Here is a 22,937-nt window from a genome sequence, read left to right on the forward strand (position 1 = left end):
ACATATGATAGAGCATTATGCATCTTTCAAATCATACACTCCTTTTGCTTATGACCTTTTTCTCTATACTAAAAACAATGCTTATTGAAAGGTGTGTAGTTTTTAGGCTTACCTTTATGAGAATTTCGGTCAAGATAATGCTTATTGGTTGGACTCTTCTTCTGTTTGTATTCGGAGACCTTTTCTGGTGGAATCTCACTTGAGCACTTGGGTGAATCATGTAAGCATACTTGTACCGGTGGATCTTCAGGAGTTTGTACCGGTGGATCTTCAGGAGTAGGCAGACAGACCCCTTTTACGAATTTTACTTCTTTGTTGATCGATGAAATATCAATTCCATCATATTCTAATCCTTGTTTGTCGCCATGACCTGCGTCTAACATGGAAGATAAGTTAATTGTGCTATCATTAAGTCTTCTCAGCCTCACAACTTCTTCATCTAGCATCTTGATTGTTTCAAGAGCTTCAGCTAGTTGATCTTCAAGAGGATTTCCTTTCACAGGATCAGACTTCTGTTGACCATTACTTGTTGAATGTTTAGACTTAATCAAAGATTCTGTATCAAGAAGTTTTTTATTCAACAAGAAATGTTTCCTGTTGAGATTCTCGAATTCAAGGTTTTTTGAGTGAAGACTTTCTTTGTAGTCTTTGAGAAGATATCTGGAGGTCTGATATCCATGGAAAAAGCCAGAAAAGACTTTTCTCAGTTTTCTGTTTTCTCTGCTAAGAGGAGCAAGAAGTCCAATCACATCTAAAGAAGATAGTTTCTTTATAGAAACAACCTCTAGTAATGAAGAGTATTCAGACAAATCTTCTTCAACATCTTGATCAATTTCTAAATCACCATCTTCAGAAATCTCATCAAGTTCCTTTTGAAGGCAAGTTTGCCAATCACTTGAGTCTACATTGTAGAGATCAGCTTGATCAGTAGATTCACACAGGGTGTTATCTTCAAGACCGGACTTATCATCTTGACTTACGTTAACTGAATCATCCTTTGTATTCATTCTTATAGGTTGGATCGCACCAAACACAGATTGTTAGATCTTTTCGTGTTTGCTTGCTCTGATACCAATTGAAAGGGCGAGGGTACTCAAATATACCTCAAGCTAAAACTTTTCCTACCTATAAGTCCTTTCTCCGAAAGTGATTGTCTATGGACTGAGTCGAGACAACACAAATAATCGGTTTACACTTCGTGTGATCGTCTATGGATACGAGATCGAGACAATACAACAACGAAGTATGTTTACTTGATACATAGGTTCGGACTTAACCAAACACAATAGGATTGCTTATCAAGTAAATAGGAATTAACGTTTGTGTGATTTACTTTAATTATAATAAAACAATTATAATGCGGAAAATAAAAGTAAATGACACAGCAAAATTTTGTTAACAAGGAAACGCAAATGCAAAAAAAAACCCGGGACCTAGTCCATAATTGAATACTCTCAGGATTAAGCCGCTACACAAAATTACACCTAACTTCGTATAGTTGAGACCAAGTAACTAACCTTATAGTTCACTTAGTTCCGTCTGTATTCCCACGCCTCCTGACTTATGAATAAGTCACGTATATGGAACAATTCCTTTGGTTCGTATTCCAAACAGTAAAGGAACAAATCTGTTTGGTATTAACTCTATTCAACAAAGTGATATGAGTTAGACAAATGCTCTTCCGTTTATCTTAACATAAACTCCTTAAATATATCTTATGTTCAATCACCCAAAGGTAATTGTTTAAGATTACGCCAACAACACCTTTAATCCGAAGAACTGTGTTGATGCCGATCTACTCAATTAATCAATCCAATCTACCACAAGGATAAACCGATTATTAATTGGATCCTCCTTTACCGAAACAAGTATTGTGCACACAAAAGATTATAAAACCCAAGTCAGATCTTCAATATCTTCTTTGTCTTCAAATCTTCTTAAATCTTCAATAAAAACATGCATACAATCACTTGAATCTCTTGTGATCAATCACGCACCGAATAGAGTATTAACAATGGATTATCACAAGATCGTCTTTAGAACTAACAACAGTCTAAAGATCCCTGTTGAAACTCTGAACTAGCTTCAGTGAATCTTATATCAGAAGAGAAGATTCTCAAGAATAAACAAAGTAGGTGCAATCAGATTTCAACCACCGTTAGTCAATCAAATCAATCGAAAACAAAGATAAACCGCAATTATCTAATTTCCCACCAACGGGTCGCGCTAGAGCTTCTCAATCCCAAAGAAGACTTTAAATCGAGCGGCCGTAACAGATTTCACCTAATTAGATTACTCTCCTCTCCGATAGGCGGCTACACCAGTAACAAAGACAAAAGAGGAAGTCTGTTGTTACGAAGGATTAGTTTGCTAGAAAGGCAAACTTCGTGTATTTATAGACAAGGAAGTTTGGACACCAAGAAATTTCCAAAACCAAAAATATTCTCAAGATATTCATAAAAACACAGATTCGGTTTTGATAATTCCTGGAAATGCTTTGTCCAAAAACAACGATCGAAATCTCTCGGAAAATCTAATTAGTAAATGCACATTACTAATTCTGTAATTTCCCTACAAAATGAAATTAATAACCTTAATTAAAAGATTCTTAACTTACTTATGTTTCGATCCTGGGATTCTCTTCCCTTAGCCATTAAGGAATATCTTTGAACAATTATATAAATAAACATTCATAGCACGTGTTCAAAGTTTGTCGACATCTTTACTTTGTAAGTTCACTTTCCACACTTCCAAACAAGTTTAGAATTGGTTCATCTGACTTTCAAGAACTATGTGATTGATCAAACCAACATTCAATCACAACCATGGGTTTACGGTTCTACCAAAACAAGTTTTTGTTCTACCTCCATGTGAGTATTGTGCATAGTCATACTAGCTTCACAAAAGTTCGGTTGACTAGGTACTAGGATCGGTTCCTCACATATATTGGTATCTAACTTATATGTGTTGCACATGTCCATAGGATCGGTTCCCCTTTCTGCTATAAACCTTGTTGCAACCTATACAAGGATCGGTTCCCTTTCCCTTACTAGGATCGGTTCCCTTTCCATTACAAGGTCAGTCATAAAAAATACGATCATACCACAGGTGATTACTTACGATCGGTTTTACTAATAAAAGTTATACCAATACATAAGTCAGGCCTTTGTGAACAGTTCTACCAAGAACACAACAAGTTGTGAGCGGTTATACTCTATCATACATATTGGTTGTTCATAAGATAAGCAATGAATAACAAAAACAATAACACCTGGCAATTTCCTTTTCGGTTCACAAACAAGTTTATGAACTTACTTCCTTAGAACACATGTAAACATTGTTCCCTAGGATGAAATCCTCACCTCATACCCATACATAATCACAATAGCATTCAAATGATTATGGCGATGTCTTATCTACAAAGTTTAATGGTTAAGCAATAAACCTCGTATTGTATTCCTTAATACTATGTCTATCTAGAGTTCGAATATGCTTCGCAGTTATGTTTTCAATATGCACGACTTGAAATATACGTTAGGGAATGAAACAGTTCAAGTCAAATATCACTAACCTCAAGCGGAAGGATGATTTTTGTCGTTGTAGCTCCTTGCTTCTTCACATCTTCAAGTCTTCGCAATACTTGTAATGTCTCATATCCTAATACTTTCAAGCTAACCTATACGAAGTTTAACTCTTGTACATAATCAAGAGACTCTTAACATGAGTTTTGATTCACTAAAATATGACAACCAAACTTGACATACCAACGCTTGGTGGGTTCAACCGAGCCATGCTCTAACAGTATTTGTTTAATTAAATTCGAGTAACCACTAAAACTACTGTAAACTGCATTATAAATTGCAAACACCAGTATCTTCGGTCATTCAATCCATTTATATATGGTGTTCTATTTTCAAGCTTTGATATAATGTGCATATGGTATGGTTATTGTTTTTATAAGCATTTTATTGAGTATTGTAACTGTTTGAGCCATACATATATATATTAGTTTAGTTCAAAAACGATAATATTCAAGTTTTGTAGTGATTATCTTACTAACACAGTAACACAGAAAAGATGATAAAGGAAGTTAAGCTCAAAAAGAAACAGAAAAATCGAAAGGGGAAAGCTTATTATCATATCCACCTAATATTGACCGGTAGTCAAATACCATAGACTAAGTCAGCTTTCCCGCTAGTAAAAGTGGCTTTCCCCTTATTAATTATCAAAATTATGTTACTTATTTCCTGGGTCTTTTGGTCGGTTACAACTTATAAGATGTTATTTTTAGAACTCTATTATTGGGGCTTAGAAAGTCAAGTTTATTTGGGGCTTTCTAGGGTCACCAAATATCAATTGGGACACCCCTCATCATATATTTATATACAGACTAATATGACCCCATATGATTTTAGATAATAAAACCTCATTAACATTATTAATCATTATTAGAAAATCAATTAAGACTAATTCATCTTTTTAAGTGAAGTGATGAAACTGAAAATCAAAACAAAAGAAAATCAGAGGGAAGAAGAAGAAGAAGAAGAAGAGAAAAAAAATTGGAGATTTTTTTTGCAAATGAATGATTCAAGCAAAACTTTTGATGTAAGTGACCCTTCATCTTCAAAATATGATAACATATTATTACCCATAAACAACGATCAGTTCTTTGCCGATTTTTCAGAAAATCATGAAAAAATTTCACAAACTCAAAATAACCCTTATGAACTGTACTATGATTTCGAAGGACCAAGCCAAGAAGAAGAAGATATCGAAGAAACAATTGCTCAAGATTACCAGGTATACCTATATTCTAACCCCCATTTCAGTTTTTAAGCTCAGAGTTGCAAGAAATTTCGATTTTTTCCTTCTGAAAACCCTAGGTTTCCAGCCGCCAGGTCTAATCACGGCTGGGAAACCATGAACTCCCAGTCGTTATTCATTATAATGGCTCACTAGCGATGAACTCCCAGCCGATATTAGCATGTTACGGATGGGACGATAAATACTCCTGGTCGTAATTAAAAAATTACGGCCAGGTTTTTCTACGTGCATGGGAAGCATTTAATACTGTCGGTGGCGGTTAAGTTTCCTATCCGAAAATATTAAATGCTATTTAATGTTGTCGGCGCCGGTTGGGTTACCCAGCCGTTACTGGTTTTACGGCTCGTTTTTTAGGCTGTAAGCTTACTCATCCACTTACAGGGAAATTTACGTCCTGGAGTTCCTAGACGTAACCCATTTACGGTTCGGAATAATTCTTTTCGACCCAGCTGTTTATGTTATGACGGCTGGAATATCACTTGTCGACCCAGCCATAAACTATTTGACGGCTGGAATATCACTTGTAGACCCAGCCGTTTCTGTGTGTTTAAATTTCTATTTTGAATAATTATGTTACATATGTCATTCTATTATAGATTGTACCGTACATTCCGGTAGAAGACCAAGAGGTGTTTATGGAAGACCAAGAGGTGGTTATTGAAGACCAAAACGAGGTTATGCAAGATCAACCCCAACCTGTGCAAGTTTCTGAGGACACAAGTGCTCACTATGCAAACAACTATGAGTGGAAAGATAAGGAAGATGCAAAGAAGTGGGCTCGATCACAAGGGCTGAAAAAGATGTGCATCATAGTCCAGAATAAACAAGTTACATTCAACGACTTTCAAATGCTTTGCGAGTGTAGTCTAAAGTATGAGAGCCACTGGAAAAAGGGTAGTGAGTATAAACCAAAAACCGCGAGGAAGAAGGGAGTATATAATACGAAGAAGACCGGGTGCCCTTTTAAGCTTAAATTTAAATTTAATGACGACAAGAAAATGTGGTATATGGAAAAAGTCATCTCGGGTTATCATAATCATCCTATTCCGGAGAGTTTGATCAACCATCCTTATTCGGCAAGGCTCAATCCTTTGGAAAAGGAATTAGTATGCGTGTTGAGTAAAAGACGCACAAGACCTATTGATATTCTTAGTGGAGTGAAGGTGTTAAACCCCCAAAACTCATCCTCATTGTCAACTATCTATAACGAAAGAGAAAAATTTAGAAAAGAGTCATGGGAAGAGAGAGTGCTTATGCAACAATTATTGTTTTTGTTTGAGGAGGAAAAGTACTCTACCGCCTATGAAAGGAATGAAGTAAATGAAGTGGAATATCTTTTCGTCGCGAATCCAGAATGTGTACAATTGGCAAGATGCTTTCATCAAATTCTCTTTATGGATTGCACGTATAAAACTAACAAGTACAAGATGCTGATATTGAACTTTGTTGGGCAAACATCTACCAAGTCGACATTTACCGTCGAGACGAAGGAAAGTTATTTGTGGGGATTGCAAAAGGTGAAGTTATTGTATCAAGAAGGTTATACTCCACAATTGTTGATTACGGATAAGGAGGAAGAATTTATGTGGGCCATACCACATGTTTTCCCCTACGCGCGTCATCATCTTTGCATGTTTCATCTATGGAACAATGTGCAAACTAATTGCAAGAGGGTTATATGGCTAGCAAAGAAGACCGAGATGGAGAGGATTAAAAATCTACCGTTGGAGATACAACAAGAAGAGAAATAAAGTTTGAGATCAATTACAAGACAGCTGAGGTGCTTGATGTGATTTTCAATTTGTTGTCGTAGTAAATAGGATTCGAACTCTAAGACTTGTTGAGATTAATTTTAAAGGAATAAAAGCGAGAGTCATTGGGATTAGGATTCCACCGAATTCATATCAATAGGTTCAATTATTCATTCTCAACAATTATCTCTCAATAAAACAACATCGACTCTTATTGTTGCCAAGGTAGATTCTCCAAACATTAGTTATAAATCGTAAGCATGGGACATCAAACATATAAGCAAGCATGACCCATCTAATAAAATAATAACTAATTTTTTCAAATCATAATTCTATTTTAATTAAGTGAAAAAGTCAAATAAAGAATACAATAATTTTACCCAAGTATGAAATTCGGCTTCCTCCATCGTCCCGGTGATGGGGTTTAGCTCCACATGGTGAAAACACTCTCAAAATAATATTTCATTGCTCAAATAGTGTTTACAAAGAAGAGAAAAAGAGAAAATCAATTAAAACAGGGAATCGAAACGTTTATAAACGTTGGAAACTCACTGACACAAATAATAACGGAAAACTGTCGCAATGGACAGTCTTATTTCTTAAGAGTAAACGACAGTCTTTTTACGACTGTCTTTGCAAGTCTGTTCTTCGTTCCTCACTGTTTTTCTCTGCAGCAATTCTCTCGACTCTGTAGCCTCCCCAATCACTCGATGCCTTTCTAAGAAACACCATCACCCTTTATATATCCAGCAGCAGCAAGAAATCTTGCTCAATCACTCCAAAAATTCTTCCATTACTCGGCAGTAAAAGAATATATCCTCGAGATATTTTCTTCCCTTTCTTTCCTCCTTCATGCGTTCAATTGCTTCAGACACACTCTAAATATTCTGGAACATGCATAATATTGAGTTAACAACTGTGGAGATACGCAATCTTTCCAAAATATTAGCACAAAATCCTGAATATCTCTCTCGTACGTGAATGCCCTGTTTTTCATAGCTTGGTAAATTATCCCTCTTTTTGCGAATCTGGGAGACTTACCATCCCTGTTAAGTCACAATATCTCATTTCCAATCAATCTGTTGAATAAAATCACGAGAAAATCTCTCCAAATTCAAAACAGAATATCTCGTTGCTTCCCAAAATATCACACCAAGTACTTCCCTGTTTTACTTCATCACGACTCTGCAGCATCCAAACACCCTCCTAAGACGTTTAAAACTCTTCAAATATTGATTCTCGCACACGCCAATCTCAGTAAATGCTGGAAAACCCGTGAATATATTCTCTTTTCTGTTATAACAAAATCCACGTATTCAACCCATCTTTTCTTGAATGCAAAGGACTTACCAGACCTGTTTGAGTTTAACAGGCCCAATCCAACCGGTTTCTGTGCTTTAGTCTGACTTAAACTCCACACAAATCCAAGCAAAACTTTTCCGGGATAAACCCGAGAATAACAATCCATATTTTCTTCCAGCGGTGATTCCAATAAATTCTAATCGAATCAAAACTCGTTACCAGGCCTGTTAAGCTCAGTCAAAACTTCCCAAACAAATTCCCCCATTGAGTCTTCTTGAATCGTCTCCAAATGCAAACCCTAAAATCTGTTTTTCCGATGAACCAAGTTTCCCGCCATTTTCAGTTTCAAACGAGGAAGAAGATGGACATACCTTAACCAAACCCGGTGTGTGAATAGCAGTGGGTGCTGAATAGTAAAGCAGGTGCCCTTTAGTAATTGAGGTGCCCCTTAACCAACAATGAGAGTCCGAATAACAAATGCCCTCCAGAGATGCCTTTAACAACTTTTCGAGACGATTCTTCCAAAAACATTTATTTTCTGAAAATACCTATAAACAACTTTATTAGTAATAAAATGAGGCCTAGCTAATATAGTTATGGGTGAAAAAGCGTCGCACTTGCGTGCTTATCAGTTCTTTGGGCGGATTTTCAAGGTGATTGGGAACAACTAATATGGTCGCTCACGTAACCATTATATTTCCTAAGGGAGCGTTTTGTAATGGAAAAATGGTCAACCTACCCAGATGTTATAACATATTTGAAGAACGAGTTATTGGATCCCCACAAAGAAAAGTTTGTTAGTGCATGGGTAAACCGTTATAGACATTATGGAAATCAAGCCACAAGCACGGTGGAGTCGGCTCACTATCGGTTAAAGAGTAAGTTAAATGGTTGTGATGGTGGATTCGTTGTTGTTTTTGAAGCTATGGTTGAGTATTTCAAGCGTGATCTCGATAGAATTAAAGGGTATTTTGAAAAGAGTCGATTTAGACTCATTACCGACTACCGGGATGGCCCTTGGCTCTGGGGAATAAGTTTATATGTTTCTCAATGGGCAATCCTAAAAATGATAACGGAAGTGGAGGCTTGGGAGGAACACAATTTTCCACCCGGAATGAGATGTAATTGTCCCATTAAGTCGGCTTTGGGGATCCCATGTAGGCATGCGGTAGAAAATTATCCCACAAGGATGATTCCGATTGAAGATATAGATCCATTTTGGAAACAACTAACATTTAAAGATCCATCACCAAATCAAGGTCTTGGGGAAGTGTTTTGCGACACGGAGGTACACAAGGAACTTTTTGAGAAGTATGCTTCTTTACAACCGGCGCAAATACAACTTTGGTTGTATGAATTGCGGAGATTCAACCTTCCATTCACTAGAGAAGATATTTTAGAACCTAAGAAGGGGAAGGGAAAGGGTAGGCCTTCGACCAAAACAACAAAGAAACAAGAAAGGGCAGAAGCTAAGAGAAAGGTTCAAGAAGGTCCACAATTGACTCCTTCAATGCGAAGAGATTCTTCGGCCTATGAGAAGTTGAACGAATTGTACAAACTTAAACGAAAGGAAATGGAAAAAGGTGGACCAAGCGGAGCTAGTGAAATGAAGCGAAAATGCCGCAAGAAGAATGTGGTTGTTGCATCCCAAGAAAGTTCAAAAAGAAAAGTTGATAGTGGAGTCAAAATTAAAGACCCGGTTGTTCCATCCCAACAAGGTTCAACAACAAAAGAAGCTAGTAGTGTCCAAAGAAAAGTTGGTGGTGCGGTTGGTATTAAACAATTAGCGGGAATCCGAGGTAATGATGTCAAAGGAAAAGCATCGATGGTCGAACCATCACTAATGAACCCACAAAGAGTTGTTAGTAACCTTGACGGTGAGAAAGAGACAGTCTTCTTGGATGTAGGTTCGATTAAATCACCCCCTATAGATGAGGAAGGTAATTATATCCGACCTACTTACATACAAAAATTACATGCATTTTTTACCACATTTTATTCATAACTACGTCAAGTCCACCGGCGATGTTGAAGGCGACGAAAATTGTGGTTACCATGTGTTCGTGGATCAAATTACTTATGTTAGGCAAAAGTGTTTGCTTGAACTACGTGGTTTCCCCGATTTCTACAAGCCAATGATGAGATTCGAAAGAAATGACACGGAGGCGATGCTAAACGAGGAGTTCAAAGCATTTGAACGGTGTTTAATGGGCAACAAGTGTTTTACAAGTGAATATTGGATGAGAATGCCAATATGTGGATATCTACTCTCCAACACATTCCATTGCGTTATTCATTCCATCTCCTATGCAGATAGTGTTACATATGCACCAACAAGACGTGTTTTTACCGAAGAAGAATCTCCGAAGATAGTCATCATGGGGTTCGTGAACATGAACCATTTTATTAGCCTCCAATTGAAAGATGGATGCCCATTACCTCCATTAAGGAAGGTAGGCGGATGTGACGGCGAAATACCAATGAGTTGGTGTCATAGGTTCGAGGAAAGATTTCAATTGTGGGATGCATTACAGTTATCGAGGGCCCGTTGTGTGTACTAATGAGTTCCGATGAGGATGAGTATGAGTAAATATGGTGTGAAGGTATATGATAACAATGTTTTTTGGAGGGTGGTGATTAAAATGATAATATGATAACAATGTGGTGAACCTATGTATTTTGAATCATTCATTATATATGAAGAATCTAGTTTTACTCTTATTTTGTGTGTGTAATGATAATTTGATAAATTTATGTGGTTATTTAGAGGTATTTATGGCCAGGTCATACGCTGACACGACCTAGCCGTGATGACCCAACTGAGCTATTCGCAGAATCCCGACTGGAAACCTAAGCGAAAACCCCGTAACGGCTAGGAATCCAACACGTATTTCTGGGTAATGTAAAATTTACGGCTCGTAATCCTGGCTGTAACTCTTCTTGTAATACCGGTTTCAGATTTTACTAAGTAACGACTGAGACACCAAACCATAAAACAATATCGGCTAGGTTTCCTGCCCGTAATTCTGGGTACTGTGAGTTTTACGACTGGTAATCCTGGCCGTAACTATTCCTGTAATATCAGTTTAAGATTTTACTTAGTTACGACTGAGACACCAAACCGTAAAGCTGATTTCGGCTGGGATTCCTTCCCGTAATTCTGGTCACGGATGCTAATCCTAACCGTTAATACAACTTGCGGCTGATAATCCTAGTCGTTAACACAACTTACGGCTGGTAATCCTGGCCGTAATTTTCCCTGGAATGTTAGTATCTTAAACAAGAATCTGATAAATTAAGAAAGAATCAAAACACTATTATCCATTCATTCAAGATTAATGAAAAGCAACTCTGAAAAGTAAATCACCCAAATCCATAACGTTAAACATGCTAAAAGTCTGCATAAACATAAGATGGAATGACTTAAACAAGTACATAACTTACAATCATCCACTACGATAAACAATCGAAGGAACATCCTCAGAAGATGATGAAGAACTGTCAGGAGTTTGGGAAAGACTAATCCAATCATCCTCGTCGTTAGTATAGAGATCATCCTTCGCTGGATTATATAACTCCAGAAGCCTGAGAATCAGTGTTCTTTGTTCCTCGTAATCCAAATATAAAACCTTCTCAATGTTACGTCTTAGTCCCCTGGCAGTCCACTTAGCTCTCTTGACCTATTTGCAAATCATTCAATTAATAGTGGTACATAATTTGAGAAACGTATACCAAAAATAGAATCATATACTTAGTCTATGTACCATCATCGTAGCAATATCACACATTGGTAGTTCCCGGGGTTCTTTCTCCTTTTTAGGGTTCCTAAAAATGATGAAAACATATCAGAAGATAGGATTACGGATTGGAAATAACAGATAATCCATCTGTTATAAACTTTATCAGCTGGGAAAACTGAGACCTCATAACCGTCAAAATAGTCTCGGCTTAGAAATATACGGACGACCGAACCGTAAACAAAGTATCGGCTAGAAAATATTATTTATGGATAGGAAAATCCCAACCGAAACACTCATAAATCAATTTTACTCTGCAAACACAGGAAGAATTACGTCTAGGAAAATCCCATACGTAAGGAATTTTACGGTTGGGTTATCAAATTTTCCAAACCGCAAGAGACATTAACGGCTGGGAGTTCTTGATGTCCCAACCGTTAGGTGAACATTACGGCCAGGACGATATGATATCCCGGCCGTAAACACTTCAGACAACCATTTTTGGAAACCCTAAATCGATGATTGAACCTATTTTGTCAATCTAATGGTAAAATAACTGCTGGGTTTTTCGATTCTTACCTAGTAGGAGTCATTTGTGGAGGATTCGTCGGTGTTTGAACAGATTGGTACATAAGATGATTTGAAGGTGTTTGAAGAGATTGGTTCACCACATCACCATGAAAAGGAATATCAATAACTTGCCCTGATCCAGAATCTGGTTCAATCGGCCGGATCTTGTCACTCTTGGTCTTGATGCCATCTTGAGAATCAATGGAGAATAAGATGTTTTTGATTTTGGTTTTTGAGAGTTTTTAAGAAGATGAAGGAGAATAGAGAAAATGAATGGGAGAGGGTTAAAAGTAAGATTAGGTTTTATTTAGAGGAGAGGGTAAATCAGACTTTTAAGTCACTTGAATCTCCCCGCATCTAATTTTTGCCTCCCCTAAGCATTTAAGCCCCCAAAATGGTCAAAAGATCAGGACTTTCCAAGCCCCAATAATAGGGTTCTATTTTTATTTTATTTTATTTTATTTTCTCTTGTAATTTGTGTTATCTTGTAACTTAAATTTTTTGTTTAAAGCCATATAAAAATTGGCGGAGTTTTATAAAATTGTGTTATTTACTCCCTCCGTCCCCTATATATAGGCGGAAAAGTGAAATTCTCTTAGAATAAGAAAGATTTTGGTTTTTATAAATTTTCCTTATGTTCCCTGATTTAACCTCATCAATTCCAATATATTTATCTAGGAGATATGAAAAATATCAATTTATTAAGAGATTTTATCCATTGGAAAGTGTAATTGTTCTTGGGAATTACTAAAAGCATTAACTAAGTTTATTAATATCATGTTCTTTAATAAGGGTAAATATGGAAGAAACCACATTGGAATTGGTTTTCTGCCTATCTATAGGGACTAAAGAATTTTACTTATTTATTTTTTCCTATCTTGTTTTATAATAACTTTAATTAAATTTCCACTGCCCAAAAAGTAAATAACTTTTTAAATGTTTATTATACTGGCGGATCCGTTAAAATTTGGGGCGCATATTTTTTCCTCGAGTGTTTAAGCTTTATATCTCAAAATCCAGGATGAAGGGACTAACTGCAGTATCCTGGCTAACATAGCTACTTTCTTGAATGTAGCTTAATTTTCCTTTTTATTCCCCTTTTGCATACCCCCCAAAAAAAGGGTAATATAATCTTACTTCTCGAAAAAATGAAGCCAAATGTCAGTATGAATGTAAATAGTGCTCCGGTTTCTGATGGTTTTGGGGGTATTTATCCTTTTTTTTTGCTAAGAAACACACCATGGGATTAACAAAATAGAGAATTACAAACAGCAGTTAAGGTCTCCTTCCTAAAAAGAGTTTTCAAAAAAGAAGGAAAGGAGACCCAAAGATCTTTGACACTGAATTTACAGCCCGACATGCAAGCCGGTCTGCTAGATTGTTTTTCACACGCTTTATATCCACAACTTTAAAGGAACAAAGACTAGAAAATAAAATCCGTCAGTCTTCAAGAAGGTCACTGCTTCTCCAATCTATGTTAGTACTGCCTCCATTCACAAAATCCATCAGCTGTACACAATCACTAACAATGATGATTTTGAATAGATTCATTTTTTTTGCCCAAGAGATAGCCAAAATTAGAGCAGCCGTTTCAGCACCAACTGCATCTGAAATCAACCCAAAGTCCGCGCGAATTATTCTTATTCTTCCTGCAATATCGCACCAAATAACACCCAAACCCATATCATAATCTTTAAAGGAACCATCAATGAACATAAAATGTTCTACCTCAGACTTGGGAACTTTAATATCCTTATTAACTCTTCTAATCATTAACGGGCGAGCAATATAGGTGTTGATCATTTTTTTAGTCTCCATAACAGCTTTATTTATATCAATAGTAGTATTCCTGAAACTAACATCACACCTTAACTTCCAAATGCACCACATAACAATGGCACCAATACTCGGCCAATTAACATTAAAGGGAGATAAACTAAGACCAATATCATGCCAAAACATAAATATATCATCAATCCACTCCAAATCAGTATTAATTAAATGTTCGAAAGAGACCCCAAACCATATATGAGTAACAACCGGACCTTTAATAAATAAATGCACAACAGTTTCTTCATGATCATGACATAAAGGACACTTCACATCCACATAAGGATTATAAAACTGAAGAAGAGAGTTAACTGGCAGCATTTGAGCAAAGATTTCCACATGAAATTTTTTATTTTCGGCAGACAGTCAATTGCCCAAACTTTCCTCCAAAAATTAGCATCTTCCAAAGCACTATTCTCATTCATATAACTTCTATAAGCAGATTTAATAGTAAAGGCACCATTTTTAGTATGCGCCCACATTAATCTATCACTCTTATTAAGATTTATCCTAATTGTCCTAATTCTGATCACTTCACCAGGAGAAAATAAATCATACAGTAAACTAACATTCCAACAATTGTTTTGGACATCAATAAGATCACTAACAACAGTATAATTACAGTAATTACGATGACTAGAAACTGGAGGAGAAAAAGAAGACGAAATCCAATTAAAACTCCGAATCTTATTGGAAGCACTGTCATTGATTTTAGTAACTACATTATCCCTAGTAAAATTTAATCCAATAACAATCCCTTTCCAAATCCAGGAAGAGGAATCCGCAGCTTTATCAATCTCCAACAAATTCTGATTAGGAAAATACTTATCTTTCAGAAAAATAGATACCAAGTTATTCGGATTACTGATTACTCTCCAACCTAGTTTGCAGATGAACACCCTATTAGTAGCATATGTGTTTCTAATTCGCAATCCACCATAGAGTTTAGACTTACCTATATCACCCGATGAACAAAAATAAGCTGCATGTTTAAGATTTTTCTTAGACCACCAGAAAGTTCTTTGTATTGTATCAATTTTGGAAGTAATCTTTTTCGGCAAAGGAAAACAGGACATGTGATAAACAGCTAAACTCGAAAGAACATGTTTTGTTACAACTGTCCTACCAGCAACTTTCAAGTTAGTCTTCTTACAAGATCTTAATCTAGAGTAAAAATTCTCAACTAGAAAATAAAAGGATTTAGATTTATCTCTACCTATAAAAAGGGGGGTTCCTAGATATTTCTCATAATTACTTAAAAACTTAATTTTTAAAGTTCTAGACATAAGTTTAATATGTTTATGGTGCATTTTCCCATTATCAATAAACCCAGACTTCTTAAAATTGATTGCTTGTCCTGAAGCCTTAGCAAAAACATTAATAATCTTCTTAAGATTTCTAGCATAAGTAATAGAAGCTTTAGCAAACATCATACAATCATCACCAAAGAATAAATGTGAAATCGAAGGACTATTCTTTTTAAATTTAAAACCTTGTATTTATCTGATTCCACTTTTAAGAGCAATTGGGACAGAACTTCCATGCATAGAATAAAGATATAAGGAGAAAGACAATCTCCTTGCCTAATACCTCCAGTGGGGAAGAATATTTCACCAGGAACCATTAACCAGAACAGAGTACGAAATAGTACTTATGCATTGAAAAATCAGATGGCACCAATCCTCAGAAAAGATAAGTTTCTTAAAGACGACCAGAATAAAGGACTACTCTAACCTATCAAAAGCTTTGGAGCGATCAAGTTTAATAGCCATATGACCATTTTTAGATTTTTTTTTCTTTTTGAAGGCAAGTGCACAGTGTCTCACTAGTAGAACAATGGCAAGTACAGGTCGTTCTCACGAGGAGTGTGAAAATACTACTTCTAACTAATACCAAGACCAAATAATCAAATAGATAATGTTTAATGAGTTTTCAGAAATTTGAAACAAAATGAAACAATAAATAATTTTAACGAAAAAACAGAATGATAGAAGGTTGTTAGGATTTTCGGTTTCCACCAATTAATTATGCAAACTATACTAATCTTTAAAAATTTATTCCATGCATTTTCAAATATTGTTTCTCCGCTCTAGTTTTCTTCGCTTCATGAGTAGTGATTCTAAAGCATTACCTATCTATCCTTGCATACCACGTCTAGGGATTTAACCGAAGAACGAAATATCAATTCAAAAGCATAAATAATCAAGAAAATCACATGAACAATGAAATACCAAGCTATATGAAGAAAAACTACTAGTCATTTAAATCATTATTGAGCATATAAATGTAGAGTTTACACAATTAAATTGGTTTCTACCCAAACCCTAACATAACTCTAGCTAGCCATGGCTTTCTCAAAAATCATAAACATATTAAAATCAAACTTTAGCTAAAGATAAACGAAAAATCGAAAACAAAACTCCAAAATCCTTCTCTTGTTTCTCTTCCAGCTCTGTGGCCGGGCGCCCCCTAAGTATATTTTGAAACAACACATAAATATAGCTCACAAATGAATTCACGTTTTTCTTCTTCGTCGCCACATCACCTCCCAATAGAAGTCTGCCACATGTCATGAAAATATAAATTCACCCAATGATGTTGTGCCGCGTGTCATAATATGACGAGACATTGTAAAGTATCATCGAATCTCCACTTTCCATAGTATATGAATTTCATTTAGAAAGCATGATATTTTCTTGCATGTGTTGGGTCCCACCTTAACTGTATTTGCAAAATGACGTCAGTTGGCTTCAAATATTCCTTCAGATTCTTTATATAAATATAGCAAGAGAACTTATGTAAGGACAAGATATATTAATCTTTCCTTTTTCTTCATTTGCACGTGGTCATGGAGGTGATATTCTTCCATTCTTATGCTAACAATAATAAAGTCACTCTTGACCAATCTTAGGTGGCATTAGTGTGCTGATATCGACTCGCTTCACCATTAAGTCTCACATTTTGATGTTTATTCGCTGGATGATCGAATTCACTTGTACTTTATGCAAAAGCACTAAAATAGTGTCATTAGTCAAAATATTGAGTCCTAGCTAATATAAATATGGGTATAAAATGTAGCACTTTCGTGCTTATCAGGCACCATAAAGGAATAAAATGAACAAGAGCTATTGCCCAGAAAAACAGACTCAAAAGAAGTTCTAGATCTCTTTCCTTTCCTAACATAAGCTAGAGAAGCAGGATCAAAATGAAAACCACTTTCAACTGGAGCAGAAATAGCAGGAGGCATAGCTAAAAGATTTGTAGAAGGTGTAACATTTTCATTAACATATGAAGAAGCTGACTCTTTTATAGTTAAGGAAGAAACGGTAGGAAGATGAGGAAAACCAGAAGACACCACAGGAATAGAAGTGGAACCTAAACTTCTTAAAGCACCAACATGATGAAGACTGACTGAGACAACATATGGTTTTGATGCAGGGCTGACTTCAGCTTTAAGTTCTGACCTCTTAACAGTTCCAGAGCTTTCTCCTTTTTCCGAAGCAGCAGCAACCTTAGTTAGTGCAACATGAGTAGATTTTGGAGCAGGTGCAGGAAGAGCCTTAACATAAATTTTCATCTGTATTTCCTTACATATTGTTAGAGCATATCTCAGTTGAACCCACCAAGCATTGGTATGTCAAGTTTGGTTGTCAAATTTTAGTGAATCAGAACTCATTTTCAAGAGTCGTTTGATTATTTACTAGAGTCAACTTCGTATAGGTTAGCTAGAAAGTTACTAGGATATGAGACTTACAAGTATTACATAAAGACTTGAAGAATGTGAAGAAGTAAAGAGCTACAACGACGACATCATCCTTTCTCTTGAGGTTAGTAATATTTGACTTGAACTGTTTCATTCCTAACGTATCTTTCAAGTCGTGCATATTGAAAACGTAACTGCGAAGCTGTGAATGATTATACTCTAGTTAGACATAATATTAAGGAATTACAATACGAAGTATAATGTCTATCTTTTGAACTTTGTACATAAGACATCTACATAATCGTATGAATGCTATTGTGATTATGTGTATGGGTATGGGTGAAGATTTCGTCCTAGGAAACAATGTTTTACATTCTTTTAAAGGAAGTACAATTCATAAACTTGTTTTATGAATCGAAAGGGAAATCGCTAGGCTTATTGGTATTGTTATTCATTGTAAATCTTTGGATTACCAATATGTGTGTTTAGTATAACCGCTCATAACTTGTTTATGTATCTTGGTAAAACTATTCACAATGCCTGACTTTTGTATTGGTATGACTTTTATTAGTGAAACCGATCTTAAGTAATCACCTGATATGGTATGATCGATATTTGTAATTGGTGTGACCATTCCTAGTCATTGGGTAAGCGATCCTAGAACTTGGTTGGGACTAATCACAAGATGTGTAATCGATCCTTGTAGTAGGTTAACAAGTTTTAGTAATTGCTGTAACCGATCCTATAACTTGTGCAACCGATCACAAGTACACAAATTAGTGGCAACCGATCCTGGTACTTAGTTAACAATGTTTTGGAAACTAATGTGATCGATCCTAGTAGCCACTTGGAGGTATAACCGAAACTTGTTTTGGTAGAACCGTTAAACCCATGAATGGTTATTGAATGTTTTTGATCAATCACATAGTTCTTGGAAATCAGATGAACCAATTCTAAACTCATTTAGAAGTGTGGCAAATCGGTTCCAAGATTGTAAATATGTTAAAAGGATTTACAAAGTAAAGATGTCGACATACTTTGAACATGTGCAATAACTCTTATCTTTTATTGTTCAAAGATATTCCTTAATAACTGAAGGAGAATCCCGGATCGAAATAAATTGAGAATCTTTTAATTAAGGTTTTTAGTTTTATATGCTTTTAATTTCCAGCAATTAAAATGCATATCTTTAGAAAATAAAAATTGGTAATGTGCAGTTACTAATTGAAGATTTTCTACTGAGATTTCGGTCAATATTTGGACAGAGCATTTCCGGGAATCATGAAAACCGAATTTGGAAATATATTGCATATCTTGAGAATATTTTCGGTTTTGGAAATTCCTTGGTGTCCAAACTTCCTTGGTCTATAAATATTGAAGTTTGCATTTTGAGTGATAGGTGTTGTAAAACACCTAATTTTATATCTATAGTTTATGCCTTCTTTGCTATTTTTCTTTAGAATTATGTATCTTATGTGTGAGTTTGAGTTTATTAGGTGCAATGGACTCATTGGAAGCAAAAGAAGGAGAAATCATTAATTTGGAGCGAAAATGGCAAAAAGACCAATTCACGGCGAGTGATACTTGGATCTAGCTAAAGTGATGCAACAAAAGAGGTGAAGAATATCTGTCAGTTCCGTGCAACTGACAATTGAGCAAGAAAACAGAGTAGGCAGTCAGTTCTGCGAAACTGACAAGCCAAAAATGAATTGGGTGGCCCTTATCGACTGCACCTGAATGTCCTTATCAATTTCTACTCCTACACATACCCTAAAATTCAGAGAGGAGACAATGCTTCTCATCATTATCTTCAGCTTCATTATCTTCACAGAAAAGAAATTCAGAGTGGTAGAATTTGAGCAGAGAGGAGATGAAGTTGTTAGAGATGAGATATGTATCGATTGTTAGGGTTTGCGAGAAGAACAAGAACACAGATGAGAGAAAATTCAGACGAATTGAGATGGGGGTTTTCAATCTGTTGCTGTCAAGAACAAAATTAAGAAGAGGTTGCAGCTGGAGTTGAATGGAGGAAGAAATCTGACATGGGTTTGGTTCAGAACGATGATGGAACAACTGATAATGATTTAGGGTTAGTAGATGTTGAATCTGAGTTGATTTTATATTTGGGTTTTGGAATTGCATTTGAGCATGAATAGAGAAGTTTCTGAGTTTCTGAAGCTAGGGTTTTGTCGAGTTTGAACTCTCAATCGAGAACTTAGCTGAAGAAATTAGATTTATGTTGATGAGATTCAAATGATGAATTGATGTTGTGTACTGGTGATGAAAGTGAAGATTAAAGTCGAGATTCAAATGGGTTTTGATTAGTCACCTGACGGAGAAGAGATTTGAGAAGATGGGTGAGCTAATGTGCAGTGATCTGAGAATGGGGTTGCAAGTCAGATGAAGAATAGTATGGTGGTAAGGTTTGGTTTGCAGTTGAATCTATGTAGGAAGCTAAATGGTGAAGATACAAGTGATGTTTTGTGGAGATGAATGGCAGTTGTCTTGGTTTGGCACTGCAATAAGCTGCCGCAGATGGAAGAGATTGAAGCAGCTGAGCAGTTTAGGAAGTTTCAGAGAAGCTGCAGGTGGGTGCAATGGCTTGAGTACTATGAGCAGCAGCTGCGATTTATGTCGTGGTTGGAGGATGAGAAGACAATTGGTGGCTATGCTTGTCTTCCGTCAATTGAAGAGAGGAAGTGTTGGAGGAACTGGAATTATAGGTTTAAGTGCAAAATGGATGATTACAGTTTGGAGTTACAGGGAAGTGAAGATCGGCTGTTCTTGTAAGTGAAGATTGGATGTTCTCGCAAATAGAGTTGTTGTTGCAGCTGAACTGAAGACTTGTTGCAATTGAATGAATGCAGGTATTGGTGCTATGTGTTGCAGTGACCTGAGAAGAGTATGAGTCTATGATGCAGCTACAGTTAGTGCAAAGAAATGGGTTTGTGCTGATGATGTTCAAGTTGAGTTGTTAATATAGATCGGAATGAAGCAGGGAAAGAGCTACAAGTAGAGATCAGATGAGCATGAGCTAGTGGTGCCGTGTTATGTTGCAAAGGTTATGGAGCTGTGAATGGAATAGCAGTCATGGGTGTACAAGGAAAGATTGGAGCTGCAGTTCAAGTTGTTGGTGGTATTGAATATGAATGATACTGCAGGTGGAATTGTTGGTGTTAATGTTGCAGTTATGAACTATATTACATGTGTATGTGTTGAGAGCTTCATAAAAATGGAGATGCATAATTGCAAGAATTGGCTGGACCTGACTTGCAGGTGGTGGCATCGAATCGCAGTTAGTTTACAGGGAGCAGTGTAGATGAATGTGTAGGAATGAATGCAGTTGGATTTGGCAGTGATGCACAATGATTGTGCATCACAAGTTCGTTTGCCAAGAAGCAGTGATGCACAATCATTGTGCATCAGCAAAGCTTTGGCCTGCAAAATGGTTGTGGCTTAACAAGTCAGCTGAGTTAGACTTAACTCAGACCTGACTAGAACTGACTCACCTTGACTCGGTTGACCCGACCGATTTGACCCGTTGACCGGCGACCGGGCGGACTTTGCCGGTCACCTGAGCTGTTTTCCGGCGACTTTGCCGGTCAATTTCCGGCGACGATTTTAGACATATTTTTTTACATGGGTTTTTCTCACATATGGGCTTGGTGGGCATCTTGCTATTGGACCTTGGGCTTTTGAAGACTTGACCTAATTTTGGAAGGGAGAAAAGCTACAAAAAAAGGTATTCTACTTTCTTTTGGGGAGATCACGTATTATTCTTGGAGCTTTGGAGATAGCTACAACTAGGGTTTGCTTTCGTTTTATTTTTCATCTTCTTCAATTATTTTATGATTATGATTATGATGAACTCCATTATTATGAGTAACTAAACTCAATTGTTGGTTACGGGATAAAAGTTGATTTCTCAAGCATGTTATTTAAATCAATGAATTAGTTTTGTCTCAAAACTTTATTGTTTATGATTCATGGTTGATATTGTTTTATGATTTGAATGCTAGTTTGGTTGAGTCCGGAATCAATTAGATTAGTCTTCATCTCTATTGCTAGATTAGGGTTTTCAATACGAAATAGTTGTTTATCCCTGATTCTAAGTAGCATAGTGCCATTATTACTTGTAGTGATACATCTTTATAATAGCATATGAATCATAACCTTTGTTAAAACGAATTAGTGCTTTTACACATTTGTTTGCATTGATTAGTCTTATTTCATAGAAATTATTGCTCTTAGGGAGTTAAACTTAATTGTGCTTTTACACTTTAGGTTGCTTTCTAGGTAGATTTCACAATAGCATCTTTTAATGTTGTTTGTGATAAAATCGGGAAATAAACGGGATACTCTTGCGATCAAGGTATCCTAGGACTTCTAATAGATGAGAGATTAAAATTCCAATTCTAGTCATTGATGAAAATACATGTTTGTGAATGATACTATCCCATGACCAATATCTTATCCTTATTGATTATTCAAATTATTTTATTGCTTTTGATTACTTATATTGCGTTGTTTATTTAGATAAAAAAAAAACTATCCCCCCCCCCCTTGGTTACTTAAGAATCTGAAAATTTGATAACAACAAAAGCCTCTCTGTGGGAACGAACTCTTTCTTATCACGTACTATATTTATATCTAGTTGAGTGAGAAAGTGAATTATATTTGCACGGCTGACAACCAGTCAAAATTTTGGCGCCGCTGCCGGGGAGGCATACGGCTTGTTACTAAGTTTTTAATTTCTTATCATCATTTCTGCTTTCATATTTTCTTTTTGTTTTCTTGTCTTGTTTATCACTTGTTTGCAAGAATTGTTTTCAGGTACCTAATCCCTAACTTCTAAATATTGGAACTATCCAAGGTGCGGGATAGCTACTCGAAGAGGCACAATACTCCAACCAAGTCAAGACACAACGGAAGAACAAGAGTTAGAAGTGGAAGAAGAATTACAACTAGAAGAAGAACAAGAGGTTCCATTTGTAGAAGAACCACTAATGAAGAAGAAGAAGAAGCAATGGGTGATGCAAATCGTACACTCAAGGACTTGGCTTCTCATAGGATTGAGAATATTTTCGGTTTTGGAAATTCCTTGGTGTCCAAACTTCCTTGGTCTATAAATATTGAAGTTTTCATTTCGAGCAAACTAATCCTCAGAGCCAGCAAAACTACTTAGTTGTGTTGTTACTGGTGGATCCGTCTATTCGGAGA

At 36.2% G+C, this 22,937-nt stretch overlaps 2 protein-coding genes across 2 annotated transcripts; one reads left to right on the forward strand and one right to left on the reverse strand.

Annotated features, from left to right (window-relative positions):
* Nucleotides 1–4,735: 4,735 nt before the first annotated feature.
* LOC113278939 (protein FAR1-RELATED SEQUENCE 5-like) lies at nucleotides 4,736–6,575 on the forward strand. The gene is made up of 3 exons (XM_026527661.1): nucleotides 4,736–4,800; nucleotides 5,206–5,365; nucleotides 5,421–6,575. The coding sequence occupies exons 1-3, from the start codon at nucleotides 4,736–4,738 to the stop codon at nucleotides 6,573–6,575; spliced, it is 1,380 nt and encodes a 459-aa protein (XP_026383446.1).
* A 7,049-nt stretch (nucleotides 6,576–13,624) lies between these two features.
* On the reverse strand, nucleotides 13,625–17,591 carry LOC113278940. The gene is made up of 3 exons (XM_026527662.1): nucleotides 17,096–17,591; nucleotides 14,389–15,431; nucleotides 13,625–14,281 (listed from the first exon to the last, which is right to left on the reverse strand). The coding sequence occupies exons 1-3, from the start codon at nucleotides 17,589–17,591 to the stop codon at nucleotides 13,625–13,627; spliced, it is 2,196 nt and encodes a 731-aa protein (XP_026383447.1).
* Between the last annotated feature and the right edge of the window lie 5,346 nt (nucleotides 17,592–22,937).

This window comes from Papaver somniferum, chromosome 5, assembly GCF_003573695.1.
Source record: "Papaver somniferum cultivar HN1 chromosome 5, ASM357369v1, whole genome shotgun sequence".
NCBI lineage: Eukaryota > Viridiplantae > Streptophyta > Magnoliopsida > Ranunculales > Papaveraceae > Papaver > Papaver somniferum.

Bases quoted from the DNA above. Each gene is read 5' to 3' on its own strand.
- LOC113278939 (XM_026527661.1), top strand. From the start codon at position 4,736: ATGATTTCGAAGGACCAAGCCAAGAAGAAGAAGATATCGAAGAAACAA. The intron at 4,801-5,205 runs GTATACCTATAT...ATCCACTTACAG, and splicing joins CAATTGCTCAAGATTACCAG to GGAAATTTACGTCCTGGAGT. The intron at 5,366-5,420 runs GTGTGTTTAAAT...ATTCTATTATAG, and splicing joins TTGTAGACCCAGCCGTTTCT to ATTGTACCGTACATTCCGGT.
- LOC113278940 (XM_026527662.1), bottom strand. From the start codon at position 17,591: ATGAAAATTTATGTTAAGGCTCTTCCTGCACCTGCTCCAAAATCTACT. The intron at 15,432-17,095 runs GTGCTACATTTT...TGTTTGCTAAAG, and splicing joins GGTGCCTGATAAGCACGAAA to CTTCTATTACTTATGCTAGA. The intron at 14,282-14,388 runs GCAATTGACTGT...GTGGATGTGAAG, and splicing joins ATTTTTGGAGGAAAGTTTGG to TGTCCTTTATGTCATGATCA.